Source organism: Phyllostomus discolor, chromosome 5, assembly GCF_004126475.2.
Source record: "Phyllostomus discolor isolate MPI-MPIP mPhyDis1 chromosome 5, mPhyDis1.pri.v3, whole genome shotgun sequence".
In the NCBI taxonomy this organism is placed as follows: Eukaryota; Metazoa; Chordata; class Mammalia; order Chiroptera; family Phyllostomidae; genus Phyllostomus; species Phyllostomus discolor.
In genome coordinates this window covers 58594270-58619627 of record NC_040907.2, presented here as the reverse complement: position 1 = coordinate 58619627, position 25358 = coordinate 58594270, and the positions used below count along the sequence as shown (strand labels likewise).

The window sequence follows — 25358 nt, the reverse complement described above, 5'->3', positions numbered from 1 at the left end:
GGGCTAATTGTGAATATGTGATTACAATCCACACTTACTGGAAGATGAAAAAGTTCATCTGGAAGCTTTGCCAAAGGACCGTTCATTCTGTAGCATCTCCATGTGAGAAGTTTAACCTATGTGTTAATTTGGATACTACTGACTAAAGAACTATGTATAAATGGTTGATTTTTAAATGTTACAGCACCTGTGAGTATTGGAAAATGACAAATTTCATTTTAATTTAACTTATATGGCCATTTTGGAAAAGGCAAATTATACAAATCACCAAATCCATACCAATTCAACAGATGACTTTTAGAGTTAAATATATTTGTGGTGATTTAATTTAATAGGGTTTATTCTTGAAATCAATTATTTTATCTCTGCAACGGTGATCATAAAAACCTTCAGAAAAATAATTTACTCTGGTGCAACTCCAGAATAAGAGGTTTAAAAATAAAGTTAGAAGATTGAAACACAGAGGCTTTGACAGGCTGTATCTTTTCAACTAGGAATTTATCCATACCTAACTTTTATAAATGTCTACATTGTTGAATATAGAAATGTCTACATTGTTCAACCATTTTCCAATTATTGAATACTCATTAAAACTAACACAGTATTTTGCACATATGAATGATTTAGAGATAACACAGAAATATTACAATAGAAAGGAATAAAAGGGCAAAAGGGTATGGTAGTTCTTATATGCCAAATTTGAACAGCTGTGAAATGTTGCCCACCCCAAAGTGTACCTCAGTGCTCCACAATGTAAAAATAATTGTGCAGATTAACTTCTTTCTGCTTGATTTGTTGGTAGAGAATTAACCAATGGCTAAAAGAACACCACATTCTTGTCTTTGCCAAAAGACTTTGAAAGTTGCAAAGAAATGAGAAGACACGTCATGGTATATACAAACTGTTCCCTTCAAAATGGGATAGTCCCAAATCATAATATTTTATATGCATCTTCACTCCTTCATGCCAGCTGAGGGAAGAATGTGTAAAATACAAAAATTCAAGCTGAACAGTACATAGGGGAAAACGATACCTGAAAAACTAAAAACTTAATCTTTCTAGAGAAGGTTCATGTGCAGTATTCATGTGTTTTCAGATCTGTACTTTCTTTAGTCTATTTAGTTGGGAGCTTTGTGTCAGGACTCCAAGGAATAATTGTCCCCAGTTCCCTGCTGCTAATCCTTACAAAATAATGCTGTAATTTCCTTTATGACACTTTTTGAGGGAATAAAATATAGTATTTAACCTAGAATACCAAAATGATAAACATTAAAAATAAATAAAATTTATATATGTTAGGTTGCATGGGTGAATTAAGGGGAAAATAAGAAATGTAAAATGAATACAATGATAAAATATGTCCTACAGACCTCATTACAACCCTGTGACATATGGGAAAGAAAGCTTGTGTAAATTTCTGTTTTAAGGAATGCCTCAGACTTTTTGAGATTATTAATTTCTAGTCCACCCAAAAATACTTATTTACTTAAGGTTAAAGGAAAGTGGTATGATTAAATGAATTTTAAATTTTTAGTTGTTTTAAGGTGGTATATTAAACATCTCCCCAGAAGCCTTTACTGTCCTTAGGTATGGGTCATAGTCTCTGGTCAAAATTGAGAATAGCTGGGAAGGCTAAGAAAGAGAGACAGATGCAAGGATTCCCATCTGGTCAGACCCCAGAAGGGTTTGGGAGCTTGGAAGTGGCAGTAGTGGAGACGGGAGAGTGTATCCAATGTACTGCAACACACTTCCCTGTCTTAGAGGTCTTTATTTTGGCTAAAGAACTTCTGCTATCCCTAAATCTTCTCCATTTTAAGTTGTTAGATGCAACCACTGTTAAACTTGCTGACTAATCAATTAGGTTAGTTTAACTTTATAGGAGGCTTGGTCCACACACTGCAGGCCTTGGAATATTCCTGTCAGTATCTGACTCCTCCCGCCACAGGGGCGGTGCAGAAGACCAGATCCTCTGGGGTGGCTTAGGCACCGCGGGAAAAATGGAGTCCTTTATCCCACGATGTTTTCAAGGAAAGCAGGGAAAGAGAAAGGAAGTCATGCTGGCACTTCATATATGTGCATATCAACCCATTTCATCTCAACTAAACTCCCAGTGGAGTTACTGTTTTTCCTCTACTGCAAATAAGAAAACTAAATCACAGAGATGTTAACTTGCCCGGTTCACAGTGCTGTTATGTGGCAGAGGCAAGATTTAAACCCAAGTCTATCTGGCTTCAAAGCCTGTCATCTTTCATTGCATCACTCCCAGTAATGACACCAGTAGTCTATTATACATTTATGAACAAGATAATAAAAAGAAAATAATAGCTAACCTTTACTGAGTACCTACTATGCTCCAGGCACCATTTTAATACTGTATATTTATTATCTTATTCAATCCCATTAATAACTCCTTGAGGAAAGCAGTATGTTCCCTATATTGTGATGAAGGAGCTAAGGTACAGAGAAGTTAAGTAGCTCAAGGTCACTCAACTAAAATAAGATGGAGTCAGGATTTAAAGAGCAGGAGATGGTAAGGACTTATGTATTTGGCCTCCTAGGCAATAGTAGACCCTAATTTAAACTCTCCAGGTTTCTATTTCTGTTTGCTTATGTCTAGTGCTCTTCCAGCTGATTCTGGCACTCTCTTGTTCAGTACTTCTATTACAATACTTTCACTAGTATAAATCAGAAACATATGCTAATAGCTGTATTGTTCCACATCTCTTGTGCTTATAACAGATGTACACTGACAGGTAAGTCAGATGAGCTGAGTAGCACATATCTGAGGTGGCCTTCAGAAAGATGGCTGTGAAAAGGATGTAAGGGAGGAGGACAGCTATCTGTCTCAGAATAGAAAGGTATTTTTTTTAAGTATAAACTAATAGATGGACAGTGATAGACTAAGACAAAGCTCAGCATCTTTTTTATTCTTCTTCATATCTTCTCCATAAAGAATGATATGGTTTTCATTTTAGCAGTCTCTCTCTTCTCATCCTTTTGACTGGTCTTCAGATGTCCTTTTGGTTCTTGCCTTTTATTTTTTTAATACAGACTTCTAATTGTCATCCTTATTCCATCGTTTCAGCTCTTTGGCAATGATGAAAATAAAAAATCAGTAGGCAAAGTTTCTAGGTCTTGGAAGAAGAAAATGTGTGTATTAAAATATGTATGTTTGCTTTTATGTCCTGCTTCGTTATAATAGTTATTCGAGGCATTTTACTCTGAGTTGTGCATTTAACAGCACTGTGAATTCTGTCTCTTTCTAGCCATGATCAACAACCTCAAACCCATAGTTAGGCTAACAAAATATTGGTTATGCTCTAAACACGGCAATGATAGATGCATAAGGCACTTTCATCTTAATCAAGAAATGTTTACCTAAAATGTGATAACTAAAATAATTATTAGTAACTCATATATGAAATAAAGAGAAGGCAACTAGTTAGAAATCAGTTGAAGTATTGGAAGCATGCTGTTTTAGGAACAAAAGACTATTTTGCTGGCAATACGGTGTTAATAACAAAAACAGATTGTAGCAGCACAGTGTTTCAGTAAAACATCCACCCTGAAATGCATTATGTTTTGCCAAAGAGATATTTCCAACTGGCAAAGCTGGTTTATTGCTACAGACATTTGTAATGTTATTGTCAATAACATCAGGGATAAGTTTCATTATATCTTGTTTACAGATGAACAAACTGAGACACACAACACAGTTAGAAAGGATCTTGGCCAGGATTATAACCAATGTCTAATGAACTCCAAAGTTTAATATGAGTAGAGTTAAACAAGAAATCAACATACACTTCTGGTCAGGCAAAAAATCAGACCTTACAGGTTACCCAGTCAATTTAATTAGAAATAATTCCATTTCATGGCAACACTTGAGTCAGTCTGGTAGTTTGGTCACAAAGATAAAAGACAGCTGCTTGATCGTTACAATTTTTTCTCCTGAATTTATTTTCCTGGACTTATGTAGTTACACTTTTAATTTTTCTTTATGGCATCTAAAGGGCAAGAAGTGTATCTTCCTTAGCTATAACTCAAATTATATTCCAGCATTCACTTGATAACATCCCACTGGCCTAACTCGGATCAAATTTGCCCTCTCCCACGTAGTTCCAGGCACTTCAGATACATATCTCACCCTGATTTAGCTCCCGAGTGGAGAGCACAGTTGAACCTACAGAACTGGGAGCTAATAAAGCAGGCACTGTACTGCTAAATTAGTGGGGATCTGTTACTTAGCAATAGAAAACTAATACAGTACTTATGAGGGACTTAAATTAGGAAACAGTAAAGTTTATATACAAAATCTACAATAGTAATTAATAGAAAAAATATAGGTGCATTTTAAGATCTGGAACAAAACAAGTATTCCTATTATTACTATCACTGCTTAAAATAGTATTATAATTCCTGGTTGATGCTATAAGAAAAAAAATGAGGTATATAAGAATTTGAAGAAAACGGATAAACTTTTGATATCTGCTAGTGATTAGCACCAATACATGATTGAAACCAATAAAAGAGTTAAGCAAGTTGTTAAATACATGACCAACTTAGAAAATCAAAAATACTTCTCTACACTAACATTACAAACCATAAACTATAATAAAAATACCATGCAAAATAGCATAGAAATTATGAAGTATTTAGGAATTTACTAAAGAAATAAACAAGGTTTTAAAGAGACTTGCATTTTTAACTTCTTTTCTGTAGTTCTCAAATTTTATACAATGAAAATACACTATTTCTCTAATAAAAATATCTCATATCAATGGTAATATCTACCATATTAGAACATTTGGCACCAATCGGAACAGCACAGGCAATAAACAAATACTTCAGTCACACAAGCATGATCTTGGTGGGAAAAAAGCTTTGCACCTTATTAATCAATTGATTATTTAATTTAATTAAGTGATTATTATGTCTCTCCCAGACTGGACTGGGAACGACAAACTGTAGTCTTCTACTTGCTCTGAAGAATTTATCTCAATATCTTTCCTGTAGTTAGGAAAAAGAGACTAGGACACATTTGGATCAACAGGACAAGATGGCTTACCTAAAAGACTGCAGGGAGCAAACTACAGAGCTCAAGTAGAAGGGAGAAGAAGGTGTCTATGGAGCTGGAGAATGGGAATGTAAGAAAGGGGAACTATCACGTGGCCTACCCCTAACCAGCAGGCTACCCATCTATCCAGACTGAGGGCACTGAGTAAAGAAATGTAGCTCAGACTGCCTCTCCCTGCATGAATTCAGTTGTTCCCAGAATGTGAATGTTGCAGACCTTGACCTTACCTGTCTCCAAATTATGAAATAAGGTTGAAAATCCCTCACAGTGCTTAATTTTTCAGACCCAGGGAATAATCCAAAAATCGTAATGAAAGCCCATCAACAACCTGAAGTGCTTTTACAAACACTTGCAGAGTAATAAGTAAATTTATAATAATATTTTAAGCAGTGATAGTAATAATAGGAATACTTGTTTTGTTCCAGATCTTACAATGCAGAGTAATAAGTAAATTTAACATAAGAAGCAGCTTAAGAGGGCAAATTGTTTTCACTTTATGAACACATTTAAGACAAGGCTACTGAAACACCCCCATGCACTCTGTGATTGATCCTAAACTGAAAGCGAACTGTCACCAAACTGCACTAATGACTCACTCACATCACTAATAAAGGTCTAAGTAATCTAACAAGCAGGTCTGAACACGACCACCAAAGGCACCAAGATGATTCTCCTTCCCTGGGTAATTGTCATCAAACCTCAAAAAATTTCTTCCTTGTACTACTGTGAAACTGTAGCTCCAATTCCAACTCCCTCCTTTCCATTGTATAAATTCTCTGCAATTTTTCCATCAAGCTACTAAGTTTTGTGGTACTGTTTACAATACCAGAAATCTAAGCCCTTCTTCTGTGGTTACATAGAAGACATTGAATTCTTAAGAGGTTTTGCAAATAACACAACAGAAATGGCCTCACTTAAAAGAACATGACCTTCCCCGAAATAAACAGGAGGAGACAACTGTAGGTAATCCACAAGAAATTAGGCTTTGCATTCAGGTGTGTGATTTGCTAAAGAAGATGGTCTGAACTAGCCTTCAGATTTCACTGGTGCAGTTAATAAGAAAAAGATACAAGATCCAAAACCCCCCTAATTTCCAATTGCAAAGGCTCCAAATTCCAAAGGTAAAATTGTCTCTGGTTGGCACCTTAGAGAAGAACTGACCTTATTAAATGCATTCAAACTAAGAAGCACATCATGAAAAAAAAAGTGGTATTAAGCTAAAGTGGCATTTGCTACAAGTTTATGGAAAATAAACCAGTGTGAAAACGATGAGGTGATTCAATCCAAGAAAAAAAAAGAAAGCTTATAAATCAATGATTAAATCAAAAGATAAGAACTGCATTTCTAGAGGGGAACTCACTACCTCACTAAAACCCAAAGACCACCAGAGCCACAATGAACCTGAAGTCAAGAAAGCTTTGATCAAGAACTCTCTACCCTTATTGGTTAGACATAGGCTAAACACAGGCGTTTCTCAGCAAAGCTGCTCCTTGGAAAACCATGGGCACTTGCTCACAGGGTTCTTTTGTAACAGAGTGGTTCTGCTCATGCCTCCTCAAATAAACTATGAATCCTTTGAAGTTAGGATCCCATTTTAGTCATGTTTATATCCTCACGTAGCACATGTGCAGATGTCCATGGTAGTCACTCAATGAATGTTTTTCAAATTACCGCTGAGTTTAGTAAAACTCAGTACCAAATGGAATACTTGTTATAATAGTAATAACAACAATCACACAGCACGTTTCACTAGATACTTACCAGGTAGGTGTCCTGTGAAAACTCACATGTTACTTGATTAAATCAGTGATACATTCAATATTATTGTCCATATCTATTTTTAAGCTAAAATTGAAGCTCTCACAGATCCTTAATAATTTGCCAAAGGACATGTGGCTAGTATGTCCAAAATCACACAGTCACACGTTTCTACACCCTACAGTAGGCTTTAGGAACCCACCTAATTAGAAGGAGATTCAAGCATAAGCTTAGGCGATTCAGCATAGTCATACACTGTAGCATCAACACTGGTAAAGATGCTCAGTGGTATAAACAACATAAATTAAGATATCTTTGTATATAGTAAGTGCCTGTTAAATATTTTGTAAGTGAGTGCAGAACTGAAGTGGGAAACTCAATTACTTTTTCAAGTCAGGACCTATGAAAGGCCTAACTCTGGAATGAATACCACCAACCCTTTCTTTCCAATAACACAAATTGGAGAACAGTTAAGCACCTCAACTCAAAAAGCACAGCCTCTTCTTCAGTCAGAATTTGCTGAGGCTCGTTAGGTGGAGCCATTGCTCTTTCTCTGACCAGAAAGATTCACTTCTGTGGGGCATTCAAATTTTAAAATGTTTTAAGGCCCTATGGAAAAGTTCTGCAAAATAAAATGATATGCTTTGTTCATGTTTTACACAGTTTAAACAGTGAGAACTGTGATATTAACATCAACAGTGTTTTTTTTAATTCCAGAGTCAAAGGCTAAATAAACTCCAAACAAGGGAAATGTGAACTCTAGGCCCATGACCCATCTGACATATAAGGCAGGCTCTCCCACCAGTATGTGTATGTGAGCCTCCTTCACAGTATAATTACAGATACAGTAATGGCTGAAATGTTCTTTTTTGTACTAAATAATTATTAGGGCATTTCTCTATGGTCAAGAAACAGAAAACAATTTATAACCAAAACATGGAATTTTCTCATTTGTATGTATGCAGGTGATTAAAAGAGAGCCAAATAACTTCATCTCTAAAGCAAAATACAACTGGATAATTTCATATTCTTAATTGAATGAATTTTCATCATGATGGCCTTTTTATTAAACCAGCAGAATATATTGAGAATGTTAACCAAGTAAAATAAGGCATAAGTAAATATGTTTCCTTTAAAAATTTTGCCACAAAAGATCATTTTCTTTCACACCTAGTAGAGAATAATTTTAAAAGTATTTTCTTTATTACTCATAAGCTATCTTCAGTTAACGATGATTTATTTGCCTTATTTCCAAATGTAATTTTGAGCAAAGTAATTTATTCATTACTCATGTGTGAAATGAAATTTCCAGCAAACAACTTTTCTGCTATATTGCTGTTCTGTTGTAACACATTCTCTGTCCAGCAGCCAAAGTGCTCTTTTTACATCATTTATTGATCATATCATTCCCTTGTTAAGAAAGCCTTGAATGGTTTTCAACCAAATTTTAACCCAAACTCACCATGGACTAGAAAGTCCCTTCCTGTCTATCCTCAAATCCTACACCTTCACCCTGTGCTCCCTGTGCTCCAGTTAATGGCCTACCTTTTCTCTCTCACTATAAGCTCATTCCCACCACTCGGTTTTGTGCTGGTTGTCCCCTCTGCCCAACCACCCTGCCCACATATCTCCCTTAGCTGGCTCCATTTGTCATCCAGGGCTATCCTCACAATGAGACCTTCCTTGACCATTCAACCTAAAAGAGCCCTATCTCCACCCTCGGCAACAGCATTTACCATTATTTGAAAACATCCTGTTATTTGTTTACTTATTATATCTCTCTCTCCAAAGATCCCCAAGCCCTGGCAACCACCGACCCTGCCCCCAAAAGAATGTAACCTCCTTGGAAGAGGGGATATTGCCTGTCTCATCCAGCTCCATAGCTTTAGCACCTAAAACAGTATCTGACACATGGGGAGCTCCAAGGAAAAGATTTAATGAATAATGAATGAGCATTTTTAAACATATCATATTTATAGATAAGTTGTAAGTGCTTCTTTGTAGTCAATTCTCACTAAGGTCATATCATTGGCTCTCTTCAAAAGTCAAGGGCTATGGCCTCCTCCAGCTGCAAACATGCCTGGTATGACTGCAAACAGTAGTGTCTTCACGGCAAAACTACCAGATTTTGCAAGACATTTGAAATAAACAGGCTACTCAGCGAGAGATGAACACATTTTCAAAATGAAAGTTTGTTCTGTTGTAATCAAAATTCTGAAACTGGCTCCTCTCTGGTTTTAATCGAAGCCTCACTGGTCCCACAAAACATTCAGCAAGGACTTTTCTCCCCTAGAAGAGGTTTAAACCTTTCAACAACAAAAGAGAAAAAAAACATGCCCCAAAGGGTAAAAATATTCTGCACAAAATCTAGATCATTTTAATACTCAAAAGCGACTAACAAAACTGCCACATTTTTTAATTTATCCAGATAAATTAAGACCCATTTAAGTTGGGGAGACAGGAAGGTAGGCAACTAAGGTCATTGTCAGTGCTATGGAAGGGAGAAGAGAAGCAAATTTTTAAAAATTTATTTAAGGCAGCTTTTTTGGCAAATCTGTTCCAAAGTTTACTTTTAATCAGACCTATGTCAGTATAGCAATATAGTATAAAATAATCCTTCTTCAAATTGTTTATCTTTTCCACAGATCACAACCAGTTCAATGTCTTTGAGTAGGCTTCAGGTCAGAGCACTTTCCTGGGCACCTTGACTTAGGCCTGAAGTCATTTTCATTTTCACTATGGTTTCTGTTATAACACATGGCTGGTGACACTGTGTAGCTGTTCATGATGCTGAATGCAAATCATTCCAGGCCCTACATGATTGTACCCTTTGGCTAAACCTTCTGAACATACAGAGTTATAAATATTTTCCACGTCTGAGGAAATACGTAACTGAAAATGTAACAAGGATTCAACATCTATAAAGATGGGTTAACATCTATAAAGTACTGATGTTGGCATACAGTAGGAGCTACAGATGAGGGATTTTAATTCATTGATTCTTATACAACAGAACAAAATTTTCAGCAAAAACTTTATACTTAAAATGATCACCACAATTATAGTTTTATAGTTATATTTCAAAAACTTTACTTTTTTTCAACTATAACATTTTAAAAATAAAATCTTTGTGTGATATCATATGTCTTTAATAACCATAACTATATGAATGTTATTCAATGCACTGCTTTCACTTGCAATTAAAGGATTCTAACAAATGAGTGGCATATTCCTTGAACCTTCCAGGTAGTGGACCAGGCACTGCAGAACAGAGTAGAAAAACATGACACTGACTCTCACTAAGGAGCTCCCTATCCATCTATGAGACTGGACAGTCACAAAGATTTGTACAAAGAGTACAAATTCTATGATTATATAGAATTTGATGTTCTACGTTATCCATAGAGAGATAAGAATGTGCACTAGAACAATCAGAGAAGGTTTCCAGGTGAAAATTATTACAAATTAAATTAACACAAATCTAGGCTTTCTGAACAAATAAAAAGAAACTCAGGTTTGGATGAGTGCAATGTGCTCTGGTAACATACTCTTTGAGACATGGGTTTTAGCCACCAGCCACATACATGTTTGACTATACTTCGTGTTCAACCATGGAATATTGGCATTATGTTTACAAAACACTAGACTTTCTTCTAGCAAATTTGGAAGAAAAAAATACCTGACACCTTTGCCAGCATTCATACATGAGCATTCTCTTTTACTAATTTTAATTATAAAAGCATTATTTAGTGAATGATTTTCCCTTTTCTTAAAGTCATAATAGCACATTCATCCCTCCCACCACTCTGGAGGCTGGGTGGTCGGTCTGTCACTGAGTAGGGAGGGCTAAAACCACGTCTCTCCCCCTACCCACCACAATGAAGTATCCTAACTGTTTCCCAGAGACCCAAGTAGCTTCCCAAAGTACTGACATTTATCCTAAAGGCTGAAACATTTTTTAGTGTTTTGGCCTTATAGTGGGGGTAGTGTGGAGACGGGGGAAATAAAGAAATGCCTCAAGACTCATTGGTGTCTAAGCTTTGCTCAGTGCCTGAATACAGTGCATGATTTGGAAATTGCTCTGAAGCATGATTTTTTAACTCATAGCTTGCTTGTCTCTTTATGCTGTTTACTAGATAAATAATCTTTAGGTGAGATGAATTGATTTAAACTTGAGTGTTAGGCAACCATGTAAAACAAACCAAGCAATCCAAGAGAAAGGTGGCATCAGTGTCATGGTTTCATATTAATGTCAACTCATACTTAAGGGAGGTATTAGAGAGAAGGGCACACGTATAGGTAAAACAGGTTATTCATTCATCTTTATAACCAAATATAAAACAGCTTGCTAAAGAGACCATGTGGAAATCCACATCAATTTAAAACTATCTAAATAAGCAGGCTGGCCTTTATATAACTACTATTTGCCTTAGACAGACAAACCTGAAGTGGGCAATTAGGAGAAGGTAAATAGCACACACCGCTGTCTGTTCCACCATCCAGGAAAGCTTTTAGCAAGCTGGCTTCGGCATCTGTGTCCATAGATCAGCCTGCTATGAGCTTACAGACATGAAAGGAAAGGGCAAAGATCTCCTCTCAGTGCTGTGCATTTAGAACTGCTTGGTATATTTTTGTTGACTGAAAACAGCAATTCTTTATATTTCCTTGAAATAAGATACAGTCTGCCTCAGCTCTGTTTAGACTTTCAGTGGAGAAAAGAATCACTACATTCTCTTAGAACTTTAAAACTACCTCTTGCTATCAAAGTTTAGAAAAAGTATAGAATTTTTAAAATATTTGTGGTACATGAGGTAGTTTTTTTCAGAAAATAGTATATGAGAGAAGTACTGACATTATCCATCACAGGATGTCATTAGAGAAGCATCTCAAGATAAAACTGCATCAGAAACTAATTCTCTGTTCACTGCAGTAAACACAGGAATATTGATGGAGATATCTGTTGCTATTTTCATGTTGCAATTTGGAAAAAGCCTTTATATTAGGAAATAAGGAATAAGAAGGCAATCACACAGTTTCTTTCTATACACAGTTCTCATCCAGTCCCTTCCCTTCCGAAAAAGTGCATTTCTAATTGAAACAGATCAAAGGAAATGCCAAGTTGGAGGAATGTTCTCAGAATGTTCCTCTCTAGTCTTGAACAATTCCAAACTAACACTTTGAGCAGAACTGGATAAAAGACAATGTACTTACAGCTGCTGAGATCCACTGTGGTCTGCAGTAAAATTTTCCTGGGCCTAAGCAGAACTGATCATGCTCTTCCATTCATTGACTCCCTTCTGATGTAACTTCACACTTCCCAAATTACCAGAACTAATGCAGCTGCCAGAATACCGGCAGCAGAATGTAAGAAGAAATTTACTCCCCACATTGCATTTTTTTTTCACTATCAGAATTCTGGAGCCTAACCAAGAGGTATTGGGAGCATGATAGAGGGACAGGGGTGGGGAAGCTCTACTTGTTCCATCTAAATATTTGATGATCCTGTATTGCATTAATAAGAATGGCATGAGAAGTTTGTTAGATAATACCAATAATAGTAAATGCTCAAGAAAATCCAAATTACTCAAAAAGTCTATTGCCATTATTTCAATAGTAATACTTACCTTCAGTATGAGATGAAGAAGGATTCAAGGCAAAATGTTTTAAAGCAGAGATTTATAAAGTGGAGTATTTATAAATGAAGTAATCCATAACAAAGATAGAACAGAAATAAATTTTTAAGCCCTAATGACACTAAATTAAAGTCTAAATCATTGAAATTCATTGAAAAACATTAGAGATACATGTATAAACTAACAAAACACAAGTTAATGAAACTCTAAGTTCTCATACACATTACTTGACAGAACAGTTAAAAAAATAAAGAAATGGGATCCTACAAAAAATATCTTGATTTAATATCTGTGTTGAACTTTGTGACTTAGAAAAAAGGGAGAGAATATAGATTCTTTTCAAAAGCCCATAAAATATTTACAAACTCTGATAAGAAGTCAACTAATTTGAAAGCAGTAAGATTTATAAGTTGGTATAAGAAATTGTTAAACTATTAAACTAGATAACCTTCTGTAAAGGCTCATTTAAAAAATACAAACACTACAAATGTTAGTAGAGAGTAGGAAACAGAGAATGGCTGCTTAACGGGTATGGGATTTTCTTCTGAAGGATAAAAATATTCTGGACAAGATAGTGGTGATGGGCATACCACACTGCAAACTTACTAAAGGTCACTGAATTATACCCTTTAAAACGGATACAACAGCAAAAGTTTTGTTAGGTGAATTTTGTCACAATAAAAAAAAATGTGTCAAGATCAGTGCTTTCTTATATACTGTTATGAAAAAAACTATAAAATTATTATTCAAAATATGACTTTTATAACAGAGCAGCATGATAATGATAATGAAAAGGAGCAGTCTAGACTGCAATCGACAAATTGAACACAAGTCCCAATAAAACGTGAAGAAGATGGTAGTTGCACATAAAGTTAAGAGATAACTCAATAGGACGTAATAAAGGATCCAGAAAGACCCAAACACATTGAACAATTTCAGGGATCGTAAAGGCAGAAATTTAAAACAGTTGCAGAAAGATCATTCAATAAATGAGTTGAGGACAGCTAGTTAACCATTCAAAAGAAAGTTCATATTATTAACTTGGAAGCTAAACTATAAATGTATTAAAACATAAATACAAAAAAATGAAAAGGCAAAAGTGCTAAAGAAGAGATAAATATTGATACTATCTTAACCGGAGAAAAGTATTTCTTAGCCGCTGCTAAGCAGAAAGCAGTAACCACAAAAGAAATTACTGATTAATTCACTACTTTTATAAATTAAAATCCTAAATTAGAAGGCTAAACATGAGCCTAGAAAAACTATTGCTTTATATTAATTTTTATATATTAGCATCATCTGTTCTTTGTTATCCAAGAAGTTCTTGAAAATCATTTCAAATTCCCCACACATTCACAGAAGAAAGATAATACCCAATAATATAAGAAAAAGCAAGTTTAAGTACTCTATTAATCAAGGAAATTAAACTAATATATTTTCCCTTACTGTGTGAGGAAAAGAATGCACCCAGAATACTAACACTGGTTGTCTGTTGTGTGATCTGAAAGATTTTTCTATTTTAATTTATAGTTTATTTTATTTTTCCAATAAAATTTTACAGCTGAGCAAAATATTGTATTTTTAAAGTAGCTTGAAGAAATATAGCACACAAAACTTAATATTCCTCTATAAAGAGAATATGTCTATGGAAATAAAGGGAGGCCTTTTCTTTCTAATGGAGTTCCTAAAACATGCACATGCCTCTCTCCACCCGTCCACCCATACCAGCCAGCTTTCTGCAGCCTCCATGGCCTGGTTCCTGCCCCTCTCCACTCTCCTGCACTCTTTCTCTGACATCCATGTGGTTTTTGTTTTCCTTGTTTTCTGGTCTTCTGTCATGAACATAAATGTAAAAAGTAAAAGAAGGGAATATCAAATCAAAGTAATAATAAAAGCTGCTGCAGCAATGTTATTATTTAATATTCATCAATGTGCCTTTGGGCCCAGAGTCCCGCCACTGTTACCAAAGCAGTAAGTCCTCTGTCTTGTGCCCATGCAAGGCCAGAAACATACAAATAGTTATATTATTCCACATTAAAAGTGGAAACAAAGAAAAAGAGTGGCACGCAAAAGAGGTTAATGGTTGGAGAAAAGAGTTCAAAGATCATGGATAAAATAAAGGAGCTAGAAAGTATTCTTCTCAGAATTTGCCTCAGGGTTATTTTCCCAGGTCGGGTTGCTGTCTCTGTGGATTTACTCTCCACCTGGAGAGTCCCAGCCTTTTGTCCAGCAGAAGCCTACTGGGAGAATAAATCAATGAGCAAGATAACAAGTAAATTAAAGAACAGATGACTTTTTAAATTTTTATTCACTTTTATTAGTAGTATTCACAGTAATTTGTTTTTCCTTATTTTCAGTCTTCTCTAACACTTTTTTAACCTAAACTCTTAGAAAGAGTTGGTGATTTTTGTAATGTTTTATTTCACCATTTATTTCTTTTCTGAATTGAGGTCAGTTTCCTTATCAAAAGGCTGTATAAAATACTAATTTGAATTATTAACTTTTTTATTATCTGATTTAATGAAACATGTTTCACTAGTCATGTTTTTATTTCATTAGAAAATTTTTCCAGCTTTTAATATTAATTTATCATAACCTGCTATATTTTAATCTTGTTCAAGCCTGGCCCAAATTCTAAAGAGTTTCTTATTTATAATATTTTTTTACCTCTAGGAATTGTATACATTATCTCTTTTCTCTCTGGTTTTCACAATTTACATTATTTAACTTAGGATCACATTTATTTCCAGTAATTTTTCCTTCTAAATGATATTCTATAGAATTTTTTCCTTTTATAAGTAATCAAAAATAATCTCATTCCTATACATTTATAACAGAATACCTGCTATTCTAACAGAAAATATAATTGAATATCTTCATATTTCAGTTTCTTACCTGTCCTCTCCATTCACTCTCTGTAAGTACCATTGCTTAGAGCCATAGGTACTGTGAACAGTTAAACCACAGAGCAGGGGCTGACTCAAGGTCGGCGCTCAACAAATATTGTCAAATAAATCAACACGCTGTGCACCACCAAACTGGGAGTGACAGTTCCCCACGATAGCACCCATTATTCATTTAATAACTGATTTAAAAGTGCTCTTGAACATCTCGTTGGCAAAACTACTGCCTAACAGCATTTTTAATATCAATAGCAACGATAATGATAATAGTATAGTAACTGAAATATATGGCACTTTCTATATCAGGCACTATTGGACTTACATAGATTAATTCATTTAGTCCTCACAACAACCGAAGGAGACAGGTACTATTACTATGCCTCCTTTACATATGAGGAAACTGAGGCACAGAACGGTTAGAGTCACACAGCCAGCAAGCGGAAGAAACAGGACTTGAACCCAGACTCTTAACTAGCACATTATATTGCCTCTCCAAGAGCTAATAATATCTTAACTCTTGTCTTAAAAGACAGGATATGTCTTTTACTCTACTAAGTTAGAAGCTCTCTAAGAACTTTATCTTTTAATCCCTAAAATATGACTCCAAGAGTACTGCTTTATACGTAACAGTCTCAATTTTTTGCTCATTTTAACTTGATTCCAACAATTTATAAATTCACACCTTATAAATTATTATAACTATAAATTATTAGAATATTTACATTTGAACAGCATGTAAAAGATTAGCAGACACCTTCACTTCTGGTGAGATAGTGAGGTTAATTCAAGTGGAAATGTCCCAGAAAGCTTTCTGAAGCTATGAGCTCCCTCTGTTCCTTTCCACTGTAACCAAACCTTCCTAAGAGAGGAGAAACTAGAACACATCTAAACTAAACACAGACGATGATTTCTAAGTGAAATGGTGGATGACAACAACAGCAATAGATTTTGGGGGGTATTTTAGTTTTGTTGAGTATTTACCATGTGCCAATGGCTGTGTTTATGAGATTGTAGCAAGGTCAAATCATTTTTTTGGTTAGTAAGTACTGTTATTATTATAAATTCACAGATGTGCAAATCTGGCTTAGAGTGACTACAGCTCACAGCTAGGAGGTGGTGGGGCTGGGGCCCTGACCTTTGCATGTACTTGAATAACCACAGTTTTCTAAAGGGAAGGCTCCACTGGAGACTGCACAAAAAGCTAAAAGAAATCCTTCTACATAATCTGACTGGCTCTGTCTCCTTCACCATCACACCACAGCCACACTCCATTTTGGCATTTCACAACCTGGATTGTATTTGGGGATTCAATAACTTAGGAGGAGTGAGAAAAAAACACCACCTTCTCTGTATAAAGCCATGATTATATCCATTTCTCTGTGGCACCATCCTCACACCCAGGAGAGAGGACAGACAGAATGACAAATTTACACAAGCTTTGAAAGATAATATTTGCACATATAAAAGACAAATTTCTCTTATTAGATAAATCCCTTTCTAAATATAGATAAATGGCATTGATATACCAGGTAAAATTTGGTATGGTTATAAATGCCTTCCAAAGCAAATATAAATGGAATGCATTTTATATACCTCCTATTAGGATAAGACTAAGCAAATAAAGTTAAGACTGATAATACAGAGAGATTTTAGTCAAATCAATATCTTGAATTGTTCTTCAAATGTTTTGGGGCTTAAAAAAAAGAAAATGCATTTAATTAGATTTTTATATCCATGAGGGTATATATTTAATCCACGTGTTTCTGACTTGTTTACACTTGAATCTTTCAAGTGATGTTTTCTATGTGCTGTCACAATGTCTATAATATCTTTGGGCATTTTTATAAATTTTTCTCCTTCAAAACAGGAACTCATGTTTTGCCAAGAGTAAATGAATTTAAAACACAAAAGTATTCTAGACCTCTATGCATATCTCAAGCAACAGACTTTTATGTAAATTCTTAACCTTTGATTGGTCTTTGCTGGGCCACTTTTATGCCATATACTTTCATGAAGGGGGATGATATATACAGCTCAATGTATTTATCAAGTCACACTGTACATCTGTGTGTAATAGTCTATACTTTACATATCAATAAATGGACTTCTGGAAAATGGTCCTAAGGCAGACTCTGCAGGAAACAGACTTTGACACAGAGTTCTCACGTAGAAAGTTTTCTGGGGAGTGGAAGGCAGTAAGGGGACAGGATTTGGTAGAGGAAGCAAAACTGCAATGGTGGTGCAAGGAAGGCCTCAGCAAGCTCTGAAGCATGACGGACCCTTCTGAAATGTCCCAGACAAGGCAAGGGGGTAAGTTCTCTGTATCCTCATGTCCACCTGTCACTATGCACAGAATGACCAAAGAGAGGGGTGCACAGCCATGGGTAAGGCAGGTCCCTTTGGGAGAGGGTAATCTCTCCAAGAGCAAGACTCACTCAAAAGGGTATGTGGTTGGGACACCACAGTGTCCAGTAAACAGGTTTGTTGGAGTTGTCTGAGAATTAATCCTCTGCGAATATAAAACTCACCCAATCATTTAGTCTGATTAGCAATAAAAATGAGTCATATATTTTCTCAATCAGCTGGTAGAGACTTTAGGTAAGCAAACCCCTTATATAGAAAAATTTCAACACTTACTATATGATTTTATTTATGGCGATGAATGACCAGTATCTGTAGGTCTTTACTCAAAGTTTTCTCCTTTTGTTTCCTGACAGCATCCCCTCAAAGATAAAACATCAGTAAAAAATAAATGCACTGGGGGATGAAGGGTGTGCATATACAGAGAAAGGCAATGCCAAAGATAATGAGGCAAACACAAACAATGACTTTGAATAAGTAATATCACCTAATTTAATACTTCCCATTCAATACTTGGTTCCTAGTTTATTCATTCAACAAACATTGGTTTATGGCCTACAGTTTGTAGAAATAAAACATAAACCAGTAATATAGAACCTAACCACCAAGGACCAAAACTAATAGTGAATATTCACATGTAAACAAATAATTGCGATATTGTCATAATAGAATAATATGATCATAGTTTATCCATGAAATTCATCTGGGTGATGGCAAAATTACTAAACTCTAGCACCAAATTCATACTGTAGAACGTTCAGCATTCTCCAGGACTCCACTTTCAAGTAATACCCTTGGGGAAACTCTGAACACAGCTGTACCTTTCAAACGTCTCCACTGCAAATTCCAATTAGAAGAAGGAGACACATCCTTGAGGCTGACCAACTGAGTCCTGACCTTATCGGTAGAGTGCTTCCAAGTGGAAAAGTGTACTGTCACTGAGTGACACCTCCTTTACAGGAAATCCATTTAGCAAATTGTTATTGACCCAAAAATGTGCCGTTCATTTCCTAGACTAGGAACTGAGGACACAGCAATAAACAAGGTCCCTTTTTTCAAGGAGGTTCCATGATGGAAGCAGAAGCCATAAAACACTAGAAAAACAAAGAAATCCTGTGTTATGGGATACTGCTAACATGTGCTGAGAGAAATAAAGCAGAGGAAGGAAAGAGAGGAGACAAAGGGCACTTGTAAAGATAGCCCAGATAGAGGAGGTGATATTTAAGGGAGGAGTAAGGGAGAGAACACCAAGGCTCGAGAACAACAATGTGCTCCCAAATACCCCAGGGCCAGTCCTCTGCCAGCGTCTGTCATCAACTTCATGCCACTTACTCCATGCCCACCCAAACACAAAAGCAGCCTGAATTTTCATAATGTAAACTACATTACTATAGCTCTAAAATATGCTTTGTCTGCTTTATATTAATGTTGAGTTATAAGTGTCTGAGTGTTTAAGAGTTTTGTAGACTAGAAACCAAGTGTCATCACCAGTCCTTTATCCAGACAACATTTTCTGCTTCCAAATCCCGAACATGGGAGCACATCCTACTTCACCAAGGAAACCGGCTAACACAATTCATGACAATATTACCTCTGCAATCAGCAGCGATTCAAGAATAAAACAAGAAGACCTACCTTCCAAGACCTGACATAATACTTTAAAAGGGTCTATTTTGTTTTTAATTTTAGAATGAAACCCATTAGAAGCCCTTTCACTTGGTACAATTAGATCTAATGGTGGATTGGTCAATTAATTTTCTTAACTTGGTAAATGATTTACACATGCACACATTATGTATGTACATGTTTATGCATTTTCTGCATTTCCTTTTTACTTAAATGTGTACACCCATTCACCATCTTTTTTGGTGTAGTGGTAAATGCACACAAAACTACCCAGGTTTCCATGACACAGTCATAAATATGAAAATAAGGGTCCACCTTGCAAAGAAAAGTCTTCACTCACAGCCAGGATCTGCTATGATACTGCTTTGCTCCATCATTTGCCATTAGCCAGTATCTTTAGCCATACAGTCAATTAATCACCCAAGTCTTTGGTTTACATCTGACAAACATCTTAGTGACCAAATGTTTAACTACATTGACTAGAAATACTCACATAAGAGTAGCAATCTTACAAAAATCAAATTCAAACTCTATAAGTGCAGAAGAACACGATTTCTTAGGTAAACTCACCTACATAAGAAACCATTTTGTTGATTTACTTTATTCTTCTTTTTCCAGTTCAAAATGATCTTCGATCCCCAAGGAGAAGGTAAAAAGATCACTGAAGTTTAATAGTGTCAGAAGTCTACAGTTGCTAACTTAGGGAACAGATGAAAAATTACCATTTGGCTTCAGTGTTTACTTAATTAACTCTTAACCAACAGAACTCAGAATCCACATTCTGGTCAATCATTTGCAATCTCTTGACATTCATACTACCTGTGTTACAGTCAACCAGTCAACAAGTATTTATTGCTCTACCAAACTGATGAAATAAGCATAGCAATAATAATAACTTCTGTTTAGGGTTACATATTTTAGAAATAAAACTTTTAAAAGAATTGTTACCTGTATAAAGACAGAAACAAAGAATATTAAGAAAATGTGATCTGATAGTAAAAGTAAATGTCTTTTTCCTCTTCTCTCAAGAAACATTGAAAGAATGTCCTCGACTCATTTTTTAAGGAAAGTGGTTCACCTAGAATGCACAGAAGACAATTTTATAGTTGCTATTTGACTCTCAAAGATCTTTATGTTAACTTATTGCTAAAGGGAATTATAAGCTAATAAATACCTATTGTCCTTTCCTGTATTCTTCAGTTGAGACCATTATCAATTTATATGTATTTTCCATGTTTAAAATGATAAAATCTAGATATTATAAAATTTTCAAAGTCATTAAAAGTTATATTTTAAGTTAATGTTATGCTTGTACTACGTTTTAAATTCTCAGTCCCTGACAGCACACACACACATTTTTCCCCCTTAGGGAAAGTGACACATTAAATTAAAAAAAGAAAAACACCATAGGGGATTTCTAGGGCAATGAAATTATTCTGTATGACACTGTAATGGTAGAAACATGTCATATACATTTGTCAAAAACTATACAATGTAAACCACCAAGAAAAAACCCTAATATAGAGACTTTAATCAAGAACAATATGTCAGAATTGGCTCATCAATTGTAACAAATGTACAACCCCAGTGTAAGATGTTAATAATAAAGATGACCGAGGCGTAGTGGGAGACATAAGTGGGTAAATGTGAACTCTGTGCTTTCCACTCACTTTACTGTAAACCTAAAACTAATCAAGAAAAAGAAAGTCTTATTAAAAACAAAGAGAAAGAGAATTCAAACATCATGATCATCTCACCTTTGTATTTAAATTCAATCATCAAAATTCATATAAAGTATTCCCTTTGTCATCAGCTACAAATTTCAATCACTTTAGAAATTATTCATCAGTTTTGGTGCAATAAATCCTGTCAAGTACAAACTCCATCATCTGAATTTCCTCCTTTTAGTGTGTGCATCTGTATCTTTGTTCCAGCTTCCAGCTTGAAAATGACAGTGAACATGGGTTGAAGAGTGTGCACAGATATCCATTCAAATTACAAACCCAACAATTCCTACTTGTCAATTATGAGAGATGGCACACAGTGTAAATTAGAGCAATGACCAGGAAGCTGTCACCAGTATAGTACCTCTGTGGGAATCTAGAAGCCTGGTTTCAGAGGTGTTCTTAAAACTAAGAAGCTATTGAAATAGAGGGTGGAGAACAATGGCTCAGTCCTTAACATCTATGCCACTCTTCTTAGGCATTTAAGGAAAAAGGAAAAATGTTCCAACGCAGATATTCATGCTGGGTGTTATTTTAGCATTCCCAAGCCTGGGTTTTTTACTAGGGCTCTGTCTAGAGCAATCTCAATGGCCTCAACCTCAACCTAATGCTCAAGGCCCTTGTGTCCAGCCCACAGGAGGCATAAATCCTTCAGCATGAACTTGCCAAGAGGACCCAAGTCTCCACAAGAAACACCAGGAATGCAAAGAATGCTTGAAATAAAATATTGATCCACCAAGGAATATCTGTGGTATACCTACTAGACATCTAATGCAGAAATAATTTTCATACTAAATAGAAGTACTGATACATTGGGGTAATAGGCGTATCAATAATTCATAGTTAAATACAATGTTGACCTCTGAAAATGCTTAATGAAAATAAAATTGTTCCCACTAGAAAATATGTTCGGAACATAAGTTAAATTGTAATTTCCAAGTTAACAGTGAAAGAAACTTAAAAAAATAGGAAAAACATAAATTAACTATCATGGTAAAACTGAAATTTGCTTTAAAATAAATAAATTAATATCATCTATAGTTAAGGGAAAAGAAAACCTGAAATTTGCTGTCTTCCGTGGTCTTACAGTAGTTAATCTATCACTCTGATTTCTTAAAGGCAAAGCCAGAACTAAGCAAAATTTTAAAGGTGACTCAGAACAAATAAAACCAAAACAGCAATGACTGCCTCAGTTTTCCACATTATGTCTCTAATTGATTCACAATTTCAAGTATTTCATTTTTTCTCCAGAACGATGACTTTCAGTTAAAGAATGTCTTTAGATATTTTAATTACTTCTTTTCTGCCTTTCTTTGTATTCCCTTTCCAACCCCCAAATTAATTTGAATTCTACTCAGACTCACTTTTTATTTTGAAAGAAGTACTCTACTTTAAAGTTTAAGGGAACAAAAGAAGCATTTTTCTAAGGAGATTCCCTTTGTCAGGTGGAACAAATTAAACTCTTCAGAATGAACACTGGAGGCATTCCAAGTATTGATAGGACTGTTCTCTGCTACTAAGATTCAAATAACTGTACCATGAGTGCAGATCAGATCCCTGCCTGCCCCCCTCCCTTCCCCACCAGGCATCCTAAACTGACAACAAGCAGGCCTCAAAAGGTTAACTTGCCACTTACAGACCCAGCTTAGCCTCCCCTTGGTTGGGTTCATTGGACCAACCCAGTTACATCATGAAAAAATATTTAAATGACTTAACTATTCAAGAAGCTAAATTCAAATGATGAGGAAATAATGTGAATAGAAATAAAGAAACAATTCAAAAAGTCCAAATCCTTCTGTAAATTAAAATCAGCTATCATAGGATCTTTCTGTGGCAGCAGCTCTCACAAACTTTTCTGGGCATCAGGGACATCAGGGTTGGTCATTAAAACTCCACTGGCAGCAGTTCTTGGACAACGAACCTGTCAGGGCCTTAGGAAAACTGCATGAGTAATAAGGACCTTCACACTACCATCGAGGTCTGATCATGACCTTTGTGTTATGTTTATCTTCGTCTCATCCCTTTGCCTCACCTCCACCTATGTATCACCTGTATCACTATGTCTGGATACCAGTCTGTTTTCCCATTGGTACAGGAAAAATGAATGAAAACAATCTTTGATGCCATCAGTAGCTATTTACAGAAGGATTTTTTTCTCTTTCATGGCATGTTGTCACTCATAGCATCCTAAACAAAAATGTTAAAGGGAGTTAAGGCCATACTTACCAATCTTAAGTATTTTTTTCTTCTACCTGGAAAATTACATAAATTACTTACATTGTTGCCCATTCCCTAACCTTTGCCTTCATTTCCAAATAAAAACATCAAACTGTCAAATATAGATTTTGGCTAAATTATTTTTTTAAAGGAATGAATGATAATGGAGGAAACCCTGGCTCTCCCTGCACTATTGGCATTGTTCCGGGGTTTGTGCACTCGTGATTTCTTCACCTGATCTATGCATACAGTTCACCTGAACTAGCCAGCTATCTCCACTCATCACCTCCCTTGACAGGCTAAGACCTGGTTATAGTGTGTTTAGAAAACCCGGTAGCTAATATGCCTTTTTTACAAAACAGAAATCTATGTGACTTTCTACTAAGACTTGCAGGAGTCCATTCCAATATTGTATTTTTCACATTTCAGAAACTAACCATATTCAGTATATTAAAACTATGATACTTCTGTAGAATTACTTTATACTGCACTGCAAGTAGATAACAATACACTTAGAATTCTTTAGCAAAACATTCCTGTCAACACAGGGTTTGTGGGGAAATAACTGTATTTCATAAATAGCTGAATCCCAAGCCAGAGCTGAGTGCTGAAAAAACCTCCAAGGAGGTGTAAACCCCAGCATTTAAAGATTGAATAGTGTTACTCATCAAGACTAACAATATTGAAAAAGACAACAAATCTTGTATTGAGCATGGAAAAACAGAAAAAAGCAAAAATTGTCAAAATTTTAGGCTCTTACCAGAAATGGACTCCAGCAAATGCAGGAGACACACATGATAGCCAGGAGTTGGATGACCATTTCGAAATGATGAGACCTGCCTTGTCTGTGGTGCTGACTTTTAAATTTAACTCTTAAGAGTGTAATTCCTGTGATGGCATTGCACAAGAATGAAACACCAAGGGCTAAGAGCCCCAGAAAAGAAAAAAGTAGAAGATAAAACCTATCTTCCCAGTCTTCGATATGTTCTGTTTTGTAGAAACACCAGGTCCTTGATGCTTGAATTTTATAGTCTCGATGCCCAAAGATGGGTAGCAAAGCTATGAAAACAGCAAACAAGCACACACCGCTCAACATCACTTTCACATGCTTGGACGTAATTTTTGTAGAATGAAACAATGGTTTGGTGACTCCAATACATCTCTCGATGGCCATCACACTGCCTAGAAAAAGTGGGCACAGACCAGAAAATACCATGGAGATACCAAAAATACTACAAAGGATGTTAGATTGGTCAAAGCGGATCCAGTCTTTATCAGAAGCATATACAAATACTGCTATAGTCCCATTGACGAGGTGGCCAAAGAAGTCTGTGATTACCAAGCCACTAGCCAAGAGCAGAAATGATGCCTTGGACTTCTGTCTGAATCTCTGGTATGCCTTCATGAGTATGGCGATGGCAAGGCTGTTTGATAAGATTCCCACCGTCATGAAGATTACTGAAAAGAAGACTGATAGCCGGTTTTCCGTCTGGCAAGTTGTATTTGAAAGGAGCTCAGCTGCAGGAGATACGGGCTGTTTGGAATTGTTCATGGACATTGTTGTGGAGAAGAAAAAAAAGCCGGCTGCTCAAGTCATCTCCCTCTCAGAACAGTGCGGGCTTCAGTCCAGGCATCTGCAGCAGAAAGACAGAGGAATTTCGAGCACTGCCTAACTGCTCATCTGACGGTTAAGACAGGAGGGCCCCGAGTACCTTGTGGCCGAACTCAGAGTTATCTAATCTATCATCAACAAGGTGGCATCATCCTGAAAGCAGCACACATCTGCCTCTGGTGCCACATTTCATTTTCAAGGTGAAGAAGCTGCCAAAATGGAGCTCCCTTGATTACATTCTTCACAGGTTTACAAAATCACTAAAAAGATTTGCTTTAAACCCAATCATGTTTTTTAAAGAATGAGTCTATTTAAATAACTCAATGACCTTTTAAAGTTTTTGGTTTTTTTTCTCAACTGGGCTTTGTCCCCAAACTGCAGATTATTTCTTAGGTGAACTACCTGTGTGTCAGGTAGACAAACAATCTTCTTCAAACCTTGGGAGGG

At 35.9% G+C, this 25358-nt stretch overlaps 1 protein-coding gene across 2 annotated transcripts in view; it reads right to left on the bottom strand.

The window, feature by feature from the left end:
- The window catches only part of PTGFR (prostaglandin F receptor), a 32403-nt gene that overhangs the window by 5434 nt on the left and 1611 nt on the right, over positions 1 to 25358 (bottom strand). For both annotated transcript variants that reach the window (XM_028513265.2, XM_036026338.1), the window contains exon 2: positions 24060 to 24933. In XM_028513265.2, the coding sequence (XP_028369066.1) occupies positions 24060 to 24857 (798 nt within the window). In that variant the 5' untranslated portion in view covers positions 24858 to 24933. The remainder of the gene's footprint in view (positions 1 to 24059; positions 24934 to 25358) is intronic.